At 39.4% G+C, this 12,955-nt stretch overlaps 1 protein-coding gene across 1 annotated transcript in view; it reads right to left on the minus strand.

Moving 5' to 3' along the window:
- LOC111869094 (pre-mRNA-splicing factor ATP-dependent RNA helicase PRP16) overlaps window positions 1–12,955 on the minus strand; it is a 53,734-nt gene that overhangs the window by 16,322 nt on the left and 24,457 nt on the right. Inside the window, exons 11-12 of the mRNA XM_023860311.2 lie at window positions 6,177–6,387; window positions 3,755–3,789 (exon numbers count right to left, since the gene is read on the minus strand). Of these exons, the coding sequence (XP_023716079.1) occupies window positions 3,755–3,789; window positions 6,177–6,387 (246 nt within the window). The remainder of the gene's footprint in view (window positions 1–3,754; window positions 3,790–6,176; window positions 6,388–12,955) is intronic.

The following is a 12,955-nucleotide window of genomic DNA, read 5'->3' on the forward strand; positions in this document are numbered from 1 at the left end:
ACGACTTTAGGGCATAACTGCAGGAGGTGATTTCCTAGGTCTTTGTGATCAAAAAAGTTCATATAAACATGTGTCCGATTTTGGACAGTTACGGAGTTATGACAGTTTTTCCATTCCCATACACGTCCTCATGTGAACCGCGTCTGTCAGCTGGCGGGTCACTATTTTTAGCCAGCTAGAGACAGAGCATTCTCGTTATCTCGACACTTGAGAGCTACTTGAGGCAGGGTGGGTTGGTATGTCTGGCACAGTTCACCGCGGCCGGCAGTGGCATTCGAAAATCAGCTTTATGCACCAATAAATTTAAATTAAAGGTAATTTCATGAAGTTAACTTTACATTCATACTTTAAATGTATCATGTATTATGCTGGTTTATTATTTTCTTCCGTTTATTGTCAGTAACCGTTACCTTCTATTCTGAGTTTAAAACTGTCATAACTCCGTAACCATCCAAAATCGGACACATGTTTATATGAACTTTTTTGATCACAAAGACCTATGAAATCACCTCCTGTAGTTATGCCCTAAAGTCGTTAAACACCCTGTATATAATATATAAAATAAATAATTATTTACATTTACAGCTAGACATTAAATATGACAGATTAACAACATGTACTAAGTAGCAATGTTACCTAGAGGAAATATTTTTGCAAAACATTGTCTACAAAAACAAACTGTTTACAAAAAATGCCTAATCTCTCTCTCTCTCTCTTTTTCTTCAACGGGCAATACAGCATCAGAACTGGTATCATCTTGTCCACCATTACACAACAGAGATATATTTCTTTCAGTCACAGCCTGACTAACTACATAAATCAGTGGTTAGGTCAAGTGCTTTGGCCACTGGATACAAAGGACTAACAGTACTTTATAAATTGTATTAATTGGTCTAGTTATTATTTCTGTATTACCACTTGTAACGTCCCCTTACGTTACTACACAGCAGTACATTATTCAGAATGATCTGAAATGCAACAAAGTGGAGGAACCTCATAACACATTAAATCACAATTTCACTCTACACACAGGCAATAAAAAAGTGAAATTTCTTTTTGGTAAGAGTCAACACTGCAATGCCAACTGAAGCACTTCTGTCCCTGTACCTGAGGGGGTGGATCCATGAAGTGAAACTGCAGTAAGTCCTGAACTCCAAGTGATTTGAGGAGCAGAACAGTGTTAGCCAGATTGGTCCGCTGTATCTCGGGCACTGTGGTTACCAGCAACTCATCCTTGTACTGCCGCTCTGTGTATAACCTGAAGCACATACAGTCTGTAAATCACTACTGGGCATACAATGTAAGTTTCCCCCAAAAAGGCTCATGGTCTGTAACATATCCTCAACTACAGTTAAGGAATGATAATGATCCTTGTATAATACAATAAAATTGGTCCTAAAATGCAGGACACATGATACAAGAAATGTGTAGAAAACTGGAAAGTAACCACTGGAAAACCAAGGATAATGGAAGATCACTTTAAGGTGGATCAGAGAGAGAGACTGTGAGAATGTGAGGTGAACATTATTTATTTATTTATTTATTTATTTATTTGCAGTTTACTTAACAAGGCTGTCAGTAACTCAGGTTACATTGCATAGAATGGTAGGATTAGCACATAATGAATTAGCAGGGATGTGGAATAATGTGGTCACAGGCTAATCTCAGGTACTATCCCAGCATCCCAATAACTGAGGAAATCAGTGAAAACCTCAGTCATGATATGTCCCAGCTGAGATCAGAACACAGTAACTTAGAAGTACAAGTCAGAAGCCAACATGCACAGCTGAAAAGGACTAAACTGGCTCCAGATCATGTTCAGTGACAGGCACTTGTATTGGTGGAGCTGAACCTTTGGGTTCAATTACAAAAGAGTTATTCAGATACCAATAATGATAAGCAGGGCACAAGGAGAGATATATCATCATACACTACCTGAAACACTGCCCTGGACCTGTTCTGCCAGCACGACCAGAACGCTGGTTTGCATTTGCCTGACTGATGGGGTAGATTTGTAGGGCATCCATACCAATACGTGGATTGTATACCTTCAGCTTGCAGTAACCCGAGTCCACTACATACATGATTCCATCCACTGCGGCACAAAAAGCAACCTGTATTATGAAGCACGTAAAAAATTACTCTTCCTCACTTTTGTGGTTTGCTCCAGATTACACTGTAAGTGCATCAGACATTGCCTTCCTTCTTAAGTGCAATTAACATACGTAACATTCTGCAAAGGTGATCTTACTCTACGTGACTGAGTGTCATTACGACAGATTATTTTCACTGAACAGTTCTAGCTTCTGGGATATAACGCTGTGTAATCCAGTGGAAGTCTGCCACTGTGTTGGAGAGTACATCTAAAGATACATTGGACATAACTACATGGCTGCACACCTGCAAACATTATCTATACACTGAACTTCGTGTCAGGACCCAAATTCTATGGCTGCCAGACATCAGTTGCTACAGTCTCAAGCCATACTCAAGATCAATATGTATGACATTCAAAAGTACTAGAGAGATGCAAGAAAGTGAATGGAAGATGACCCCAAAGCTTCTGATTTGCTACAACAAGTTTACTTTATATAGAAAGATAGGCTTAAGGTACCACATCTGTTTGAACATGTCCACCTGCCTGTGTGCATGTCTCCATTTCATAATAAAGGTAAAGAGGTAAAGGTATCCCTGTAACAGGCCATGGAGGCCCACAGGGTTCTGAGACAGCGAGGCTCCCACATTTTCTACACAACTGGCTCACAGATGGCAGTGAGGTTATCAGCCTTACACACTGGCTGCCCTTTAACCCCAGGAAGATTCCTGGTATTCATTTCTGTTAAAGGTTGAGTCGACCCCAGGGCCATTGTGCGGCTGGAAGAATTAGGTCAATTGAAAAATCTAATAACCTCGTCAGCAATCAAAACCGCGACATTTCGGCTTGTAGCACAGTGCCTTAAACAACTACGCTACCGTGTGGTCCGTATCTCCATTTCATAATGTCAGAAAAAATTATTACATTATCCATTGCCACTGGAGACAACAAATCATGTGCCATTTTTAAAGTCCTGCCAAAGACATAATGGTGGCCATGCAGTCTTCTGAAATGAGAGTGACTAGTACCAATTCATGTACATTCCTGAAATTGTGTGTGGTGACAGACCTTTCAAGAATAAGTAACTGTTCTAAGCTAATTCTAATAACATGTAGAATAACATGATTATGTTTAGCTTTTGGTTCTATTGTGGTAACTAATAAGCCACTGCATCTAGGCACATGAAATTTCATACGAAGAGATATCATAAACATATGAACTCACAATTATTGAACTATAAAGAAGGAAATTTTTTTATGTATTAAAAATCATGAACATGTTACATAACACAAAACTGAAGTTACACCATATACCTAGCAGATGTTGTGAATCTGCACTAATGAAAATTATGAAGAGAAATACAGAACACTGTTTAATTAATTAACAATTTCTGCTAGCCTGTTTATAAAAACAAAAACATTTAAAGAAAGGTATATCATTATTTCTTGCAAGAGCTACTTTTCAAATCTCTTTACCTGTTAAAGACGTTTCTGCAATGTTTGTAGCAACAACGCATTTGCGCAGCCCTTCCGGTGACCTCTGGAAGATCTTTGCCTGCAGATCTGAAGGCAGCTGTGAATAGATGGGTAGCACAGAGAGCTGAGGTGCATTATCAATCTCTCCCAGCCTCTCAGCCAGCACCTCACAAGTCACTTCTATGTCTTCTTGCCCAGGCATGAAGATCAGGATGTCGCCTGTGGGAGAACATGTGCTATCAACTTTCTGCAGTGATAAGAGCAGCAACAACAGTCTTCCCTCTACAATCAACAGTTTTCACATTTAGCTGCTGTAATTGACTGGCTGTTCAGTAACTCAGATGGTGTCTGAGGTGTACATGGGCTTTTGTGAACACAAAAATTAAACTCTGGGTTTCTTAAAAACAAGGAATTTCTTGACTGTGTTAACTGTCAACTTCTTAAGGAAGGCTGTGTTCCGTGAAGTAAGATGGAGTTTGAACTACAAAGATTACACAGCGTCAAATGTGATGAGAAAATAATCCTGATGATGGAGAGATATGGAACTGAAAGAAGGGAGCCATGGCCTATTTCAGTGTAATATCCAGCATTTACACAGATACAGTGATAAAATTCACTAACATATCAAACAAATTAGTCTTCTGGGGTGTGATGCCATGCACTTTGTTAGACAGGCACCAACATTTCAGAGAAACCTACTGCCTCTACCTTCAGGATACCTTGAAGATGGAGGCAAAAGTTTCTTTCAAAATATTACTATCTATCTACCAACTTACATGGTGTTATACCACACATGATCATAAACCTAATTCACTGCCATGATAACCCCAATCTCATATGTGATAAGACAAGAGGGTGTGATGGGTTTTAGAGCGCTGCTGTAACTGACTGATTAAAGTGGGAGGGGAGTTCTTATTGCTAACTGCCCTCCGATCTATGCAGCTGCTTCTAACAACAGTTCTGGGTGAGCAAAACATGTGTTCATGGTCAATGTGTCAACAGTCACAAACAGCAATGTAGATAACCTAACAAACAACGTTACCTTAACAAACTAAATTACCGTATTTACGCATGTATAGACCGCACATTTTTTGCCAAAAATTCAAGAGGAAAACTGGGGTGTGGCTTATATTCGAAATATTCGAAATCACACTTCATTTAAAAAAAAATTATATTCATAATTAGTAATACAGGGTGTTCTACTCCTGAAACAATATTCCAAGAAAATTATTTTTTCTATAATTTCTGTCTGAAAACTGTGCTGCGGCCTATACACGCACGCGGCCTATACATGCGTAAATACGGTATCTAGCTTCATGAAGCAGAGTACTTCCTCAGAAGTTAAGAATCGTTCAAAAACTCAACAAATCCCCTGCAGTTTACAGAACATTATGGTTCATTACCATGTTCACATAAGCTTACCAGCTACCCTCATAAATGAATGAGGGGCTGTTTGTCTTTAGTAAGTCACAGGAAGTTGGAGAAAACTGCATAATGAGGAGCTTCATAACCTGTACTCTTCTCCAAGTATAATTAGAATGATCAAGTCAAGGAGGATGAGGTGGGCAGGTCATGTAGCATGAATGGGGGAGACGAGGAATGCGTATAGGATATTGGTGGGAAAGCCAGAAGGAAAGAGACCACAGGGAAGACCAAGGCATAGGTGGGTGGACAATATTAGAATAGATCTTAGAGAGATGGGATGGGATGGTATTGATTGGATAGATCTGGTTCAGGATAGGAACCAGTAGAGGGCTCTTGTGAACATGGTGATGAACCTTCGGGTTCCATAAAATGCTGGGAAACTCTTGAGTAGCTGCAGAATTGGTGGCTGCTCCAGAAGGGCTCAGCTCCATGAGTAAGTAAGTAAGTTTGTCTTTAGTGTGACAGGTTCAAGGGAAAACAGGCAAGGCTTCAGCAGATACAAATGCTGTAACACTGCAATAACAGTGACAACTAAGTGACTACTGATGTCCACACTGATAACTTGCAAGATAATGCACCTATCTTCCAAGCCACTTTACAGTAACAGATAAGTTAAAAAACTGACTCAGAGCTTACATAATCTTACAGCTATTCAGATCTGATATAGTGCTAAAAACAGCATTCATTCTCAGCAAAGTGTCTGTTTATGGACTGGATGGTTTGGGCGCAGTTCCTGGTAGGGGTGTTAGCACTTGTTTATTTATCAGCATCATGGGCACTGGCAAGGGGGCCATCACATATCTGCCTCCACAGGATTTTTGGAAAAATCAAAATTGAAAAAAGAAGGAAACATATCAAATATTAATACCAAAAATTGAAATCATTTTTAACCTACTTCCCTTATTTAAAAAAATAAAAGTAGGCTTATGATATCGCAGAAAACATGTCACGTGATTGCTACGCTGTTATGTAACATCACCAGGCATGCACGAGCTACACAGATGCAAAGAAAACACTGCAATCGTACTGTTGGCCATGTTTGTGTTGTGGGCATTGAGTAGCAATGGATCTACATGTCACAATATGAAGCTACTCAATCATCTCTGTCTAGTACAAAAGAGAAGACTGTATGCAGCTTTACCTAGATGCCCCCCCAACATGCAATAACTTCTCTCGCTCACCTTCATTTGGCTGCAGATGGATCTGCAATGCTTGCTTCACAGCCGAGTCAACATAATCTTCCACAGGATTCTTGCTAAAGAGTGTATCCACTGGAAATGTACGTCCAGGAATGGTAAAAGTAGGAACATTGCCAAAGAAAGTAGCAAACTTGGTGGCATCCATCGTGGCTGACGTTACAATCAGTTTAAGGTCCTGTCGTCGGGCAACCACCTGTTGAAGAAAACAGAGGACATTTGAGATTTGATACTCTCACAGCAGTGACTATGGAGAGTATCATGTTCTGAGATGTAATGCTGTGCGGCCTGGTAGAGGTTCCCCAACATTTTGGAGGAACATCCTGCCTCCTCCTAGCAGGCAGAGCATGCTGCCTGCTTCTTGCTAGTTACTTGCTTGGTTTACTCTTCAACACTGAATATGGAGGTGATATACTACTCTGAAATGTCATTTGACTACATGGCATTACATTCCACAGGACAACCCTCTTCATAGTCATCACTGTGAGAACCTCAAATCCAACAGCTTAAATCTACATTTGGTTTCTGATTTTGCATTCCACTTTTTGTGATCTATGTACCAACTACTGCATCTGTGGTCTAGTGGTCAGAGTTCCTGCCTACAGATCCAGAGGTCCTGGGTTCGATTCCCGGCGTTACCAGATTTTCTGAGAAGTAGTGGGTCTGAAACTGGGTCCATTCAGCCTCATGAGGATAACTGAGGAGCTATTTCAAGGAAATAGGGGCCCCGGTCTAGATAACCGAGATTTACGGCCATGGGGATCCGTTGCACTGACCACACAATACCCTCTATCCACAAAAGTTGGCACTAACTTTGCCAATAAGTGGTGGTCACTCTGTCGGTATAGTTTGCTTGCAGACTACAGGCCACGGAGTTTGTTTCTTGTGCCAACTATGGTTAATATTCACTCAGGTGGTGCCATAGCTCAAGCGGTTAGTCACTGGCTTCCCACCACAGGGGCCAGGGTCTGGTCAAGTGGGATTTGTGGTGGACAAAGTGGCGCTGGGGCGGGGTTTCTCTGAATACTTTTGTTTTCCCCGCCAATCTTCATTCCACCAAATTCTCCATCATCATAATCACCCAGGGCAGGTACAACAGGCCAATCAGTGGCCGCCATGCCAAGTGAACCCAGCTGGACTCCACACCCCACTAAGCGAATTAATTAATTAATTAATTAATATTCACTCATCTTCTTCTTCTTAATGTATATCACTACACGTTTCGGCCTAGTTGGCCATCATCAGGCACAAGTTGTGGTGAAGAGGGAATCTGCTGTTCTGCTTTTCTTACGTAACTGCCTCAAACCAACTGTAGGTTATGTGGGTTATGCTGTTGTCATTCACATGTTTGGCTTATGGTTTTGTTGGTTTGTTGATTTTCCTTTGGTTCAGTGTGTGGCTGTCCTGAATGCTTTTGTTGGAACGGAAGATCTCTGCTTGGCAGTCAGCAGCAGATTCCTTCATCACAACAACTTGTACCTGATGATGGCCAACTATGCCAAAACATGTGGTGATATATAATTAAGAGAAGTCAAATGAATATTAACCGAATTTGCACATACACAGCGAAAATTGGAATGCAAAATCAGATTACACAGTGCAGCAGGATGCTGCAATATAATATTACATTTAGCTTCCTTACAGATATACAACCGCACATTTCATTTTCACCCCAAAGGAAAAAGACCCCTGTACTAGATAGGATATATATAATGTTTCCAGTGCCAGTCTGGGCACATTGATGGCAAAGATACAAATTCTGTCCTTGCTAGATTTTATGTTTTCACGGTAGTGAGTATGATGTTTACCGCCTTTTGAAACACAACAATGTGTAGTCTGACAAACTGTTACTTACATTACAAAGAAATCTGCTGGCTCCTTCTTCAGGATAGAAGACAGAGATAGCAAGTTCCGCCAGAACATTGCTAACAATCTACAAGTTTAAACAGCATCACATCCCAAGCAACAGTGATCTTCAATTCTGCCTCTGCATGGAATCAAACCCCAATCATCCAATCATTCTTCTGAATGAGTTACTTGTATCACATCTCATTTGGAGGGAAAGTTGGCATCATTAATCTCAGTACAAGATGAAGAACTCAGCTTCATGCTTTGACCAATTGTACTCACTGGGGAATGAGCTCTTGTACACACTGGATATGAGGCTTGGTGGGCCACAGAATCAAACAACATGGTGGTGGTATGTAAAAACATTTCTCCTTGGACAGGAATCTAAACCCACACACACCCCATGAACTTTACTGTGAGGTATGCTGGCTCACACTGAAAGAAAATGGGCACCGCAGTTCCTTTCAGAACTCCAAATGGCTATACCAAAAAATGTAAAATATGCTGAATGCTATCGAATCTCTCTGTAACCTTACCGCTGACATTATCTTTGTATGGGATCCAGATACATTATCTCTCCTGCACAATTTGTGAAGTGAAGTCAGGCATCTTGATAAGAAGAATATGGAGTACAATACAACCTTGATATCAATTCAGTACAACTCCACAAACCATGACTTCAGGCAGCACAAGGACAAGGAAACACATGTTAGGTAACTGTTTTTTTTTTTCATCATTGCTAAGTGGGGAAGACAGGAGAATTGAGTGTGTGCATCTTATGGTTGGTTACCAGTTTACTTAACAAAGCTTTTTTTAATCCTTAAAGCACACTGGTGAATATGTGTATCACCTGTCTTAAATTAGCTCTGCATTTTCTCCACAGGTAGAATTTGTGTTCCACATAATTCTCAGAATAAACAGTGATTATTTTCATAAGCAACATTAGCCAGTTAGTTTAGCGGCCTCAGTAGTCTAGGGGTAACATTCCCACCTCATGACTCAAGGTATGCGGGTTCAAACCCGGCGGGGGTCATGGAATTTTTAAGGCAACACTTTCCCGCCCAAGTAGTTTCCAATGCCTCTGGTAGATGGGGGAAATATCAGGTACCGACGGCCGACCTCATTGGCTGAACGGGGCTGATAGCACGCACCAGTACCGGTAGGGTATGGGGACAGTATAAATTAAAAGGGGATGCACAATGGACCAATAACTGGTCTAAGTGCATGGGGAAACCCAGCCATTCTAATAATAATAATAATAATAATAATAATAACCAGTTAGTATAGTAACTACTATAGTAACTACTTTAATAACCAGTTAGTTTCCATAATGGCAACACAGTGTGTTTCCTGTGTAGCAGGGGCTGATATTATTCAGATGAGTGTTAAATGAATTATTTATGTTGCCTCAAATGGGAAGATGAGTGTGAATGATAAGTTGGAAAGAATGTGGAAGTGGTTGTGGCTTATTTTAAGGTACAGTATAAACCTTGAAACATTGAAGAAAATCATGAGAACCTTCAATATGAATGCTGGACCTGGGACAAACTGAAACCCAGGGTACCACAAATACAAAGCAGTAAATGACTCAATTGCACAATTATATCATGAAACAGAATTGCATTGAACTTACAAAAAAAAAGTTTAAAATGCACACAATATAAAACAGTTATCATAGTAATATCTAAAACTGGTACATGTACTCTACATGTTGGAAAAAATGCATACTAAATTTTTGTTGGAATACTTCCAGGGAAGAGACAAACTAAGGAGGGAGAATATTATTAAAATGGATCCTAATAAAATTGACTGATAGGCACAAGAACTGCACTGAACTGCTCACAATACAGGATTCTGTGATGATAATGATAATCTTTATGTTTCATAAAAACAGGGCACCTCTTCACCAGACACACAAACGGTTTTTGTTCATGAAAGACCTGTACTGTTGAATTCTCCAATTAGTTTAGTCACCTGGTTGCTTAGTTAGCTAGCTAGTTTGTTGGTCGGTCAGTTAGTCAATCAGTCAGTCAGTCAGTCAGTTCAGTTGTTGGTTGGTTAATCAGTTACTTGGTTGCCTGATTACATCTGTAACTGCTTACTGAATCATTTCAATATGGTGTATACATTAAATTAAATAAATACAAAAGTTCATTCAGGTTTTATAAAGTGTTAGTCTTACTTCATTTATAAGTTGCAAATATAGTAATCTGTCAACATATTTGTTGAGCTCTTTTCTCGTACAAAATTTCATCTAAGCCTAACAGAGTAGAGAAGTTAAAAAATGTGTTTACAATATACATGGGCCATGGAGGCCCATAAGGTTGTGAGACGCTGAGGTACCCATATTTTCTAGACAATCGGCTCACAGATGGCAATGAGGTTGTCAGCCTTACACACTGGCCACCCTTTACCCCCAGGGATATTTCTGGTACTCATTTTTGTTAGCTGTTTCTTTAAGAATTTATATCAAATTAAAAATACATTTATGCATTTACAAATCTGTGCAAAATGGATCTGTATTGTCTAATTTGCATAAAGATTATAGTTTGTAAACAAAGTCTAGCACAGGTGGACATCACAGACTTCATATCCAGACAGTAAAAAGTTACGCAAACTATGTTTACAAACATAAATACCACAACTGTTTACTTAAACACAGAATTATAGAACTGACCAATGATGCATAAGATGCTGCAACAAAACGAGTGTCACAACCGATTCAGAAACAAATCATAATTAACTGAGACAACACACTTTAATTGTGCACATCATGTGACTGCACTTCCATGCATGTTCTAATTGTTCTTAAGGCAGTACAGAATAACATTTGGCATTGACCATAAGACCAAGAGAAGAGAGATGCAATAAAGGGACATATATGTTGGACATTTTCCATCATTTCATTTTTGATCAAAAAACAGCTTTCAAAAGGTGGATGTGTTTTCATCATTACATACACATATAAGTATGAAATCTACTCTGCTGGATCCATTAGATAAACCTAATCCCTATTATTTTTGCACAACAAATAATAGAAAAATCTGAAAAGGCCAAGCGACATCTACCGCAGATAAAGACACAAAGACGATAATACCTCACGATTTTAAATTAGCTTTAAATTAATTCTTAAATTAATTTTAAATTAATTCTAAAATTAAAATTAATTTCAGCTTAATTGTTAAGTTTAAAATTTTAGTCTCATATGAGTCAATATCCACTAAACATTATGCAAATAAACATGAACACAGCCACTTTATGGCCTGTGTAAGTAAAATAGGAATATAGAGATCTCACGTTGCAATCCAGTAATGTAACTAGATTCATCTGAAGATGACCCTTTAAGGGTTGGAACATGTAGTATAACCCAAATTAATAAAAGCTGTTGCACTGATGGTGGAACTTGAATTATTAGCTAATCAATCTCTATTCCTGGACCAGGGATGTCCAACATACATGTCAGTTTGATGGCACTTCATCATTGCAGACCTAACTGGGCCACATTATGAATATGGAGAAATATATAAAAGTAAAAAAAAAAAAAAAAAAAAAAAATTTGCNAAAAGGTAAATTTGTCCCTATGCCATGAAGATATATAGGGAGTGGATGTATAGATCTGCATTTTCTTGACCTTGACAGTAGTTGGAGCTAATTGGTCAGCTTCATGCCCCAGCTGCTTTATGCCCAGGGATAGAGCCCATGGTACCCACTGTACGATGGGGTACCCAAAAGAAACCGAACTAATTTTTTTGTGGGCAGAGCTTTTGTAGTACCGCATTTTGCCGCTATGAGCTCATAGAGCTAACATTCCTGAGTCAATAAGCCGACTACCGTTGCTTCAGAAGGTAAGGACTAGTTTCAGCAGAGTTTATAATGACAACTGTTTTGTGTGATCGTCTTTTTTGCAATGGCTGATTTTCGTGAACAGCGTGCGGCGGTGAAATTCTGCTTTTTGCTCGGGAAAAGTGGAACAGAAACTCTTGAAATGTTAAAAACGGCGTACAAGGACGATGCTATGGGGAAAACTCAAGTGTTTGAGTGGTTTTCCCGTTTCAAAAATGGTTAAATGTCAATTTATGACAAACCTCGTTCTGGTCGTCCTTCCACGACCTGAACACATGAAAATGTTGAAAAAATTCGTGAAATCATCAAGGAAGATCGACAACGGACCATTGAAGAAACTGTGGAGCTGTAGGGAGTGACTTGGAGCTCAGTTCAGCGAATTTTGACAGAAGATTTGGGAATGAAAACGGTGGCTGCGAAATTTGTGCCACGACTGCTGACTGCTGAACAAAAACAAGGTCGTGTGGAAGCATGCTGTGCTTTGAAAGATGAGTCCCAAAATGATCAAAACTTTTTTTTGTTTCCTCGAATGGAAAGAGACATGAAAGGAAAGCATTTTGCTGATGTTGCTGAGGTGAAGGAAAAAACGACGGAGGCGCTGTCAAGCATATCAAAAGATGAATTTAGACAATGTTTTGAAAAATGGAATAAAAGACTAGACAAGTGTATTAGTGTAAGTGGAGAGTACTTTGAAGGGGATTGAAGGTTTGTGCTTAAAATTTGAATAAATACGTTAAAAAAAAAATAAGTTTGGTTTCTTTTGGGTACCCCAGGTGGACCGGAGAGCCGGTCTGGATGACATGGAGAAGTGAAAATTCTTGCCCCATCAGGACTTGAACTCTGACCCCTCGGTCGTCCAGCCAGTAGCCAGTCGCTATAGTGACTGAGCTATCCTGGCTCTTATGAAAAAAGTGTGTTGCAAGAACTAATTATGTGAATGCAATTACTCTTGGTTCTTTGGCACAAGGACAACAATTCAAAATCACTCATCAACTTTGAAAATAATTCTTTCTGAGGACTCAATTTCTTCTAAATAACAAAAAAATTCAATTCATACTTCACAGGAAACACAT

Source organism: Cryptotermes secundus, unplaced genomic scaffold, assembly GCF_002891405.2.
Source record: "Cryptotermes secundus unplaced genomic scaffold, Csec_1.0 scaffold546, whole genome shotgun sequence".
Lineage (NCBI taxonomy): Eukaryota > Metazoa > Arthropoda > Insecta > Blattodea > Kalotermitidae > Cryptotermes > Cryptotermes secundus.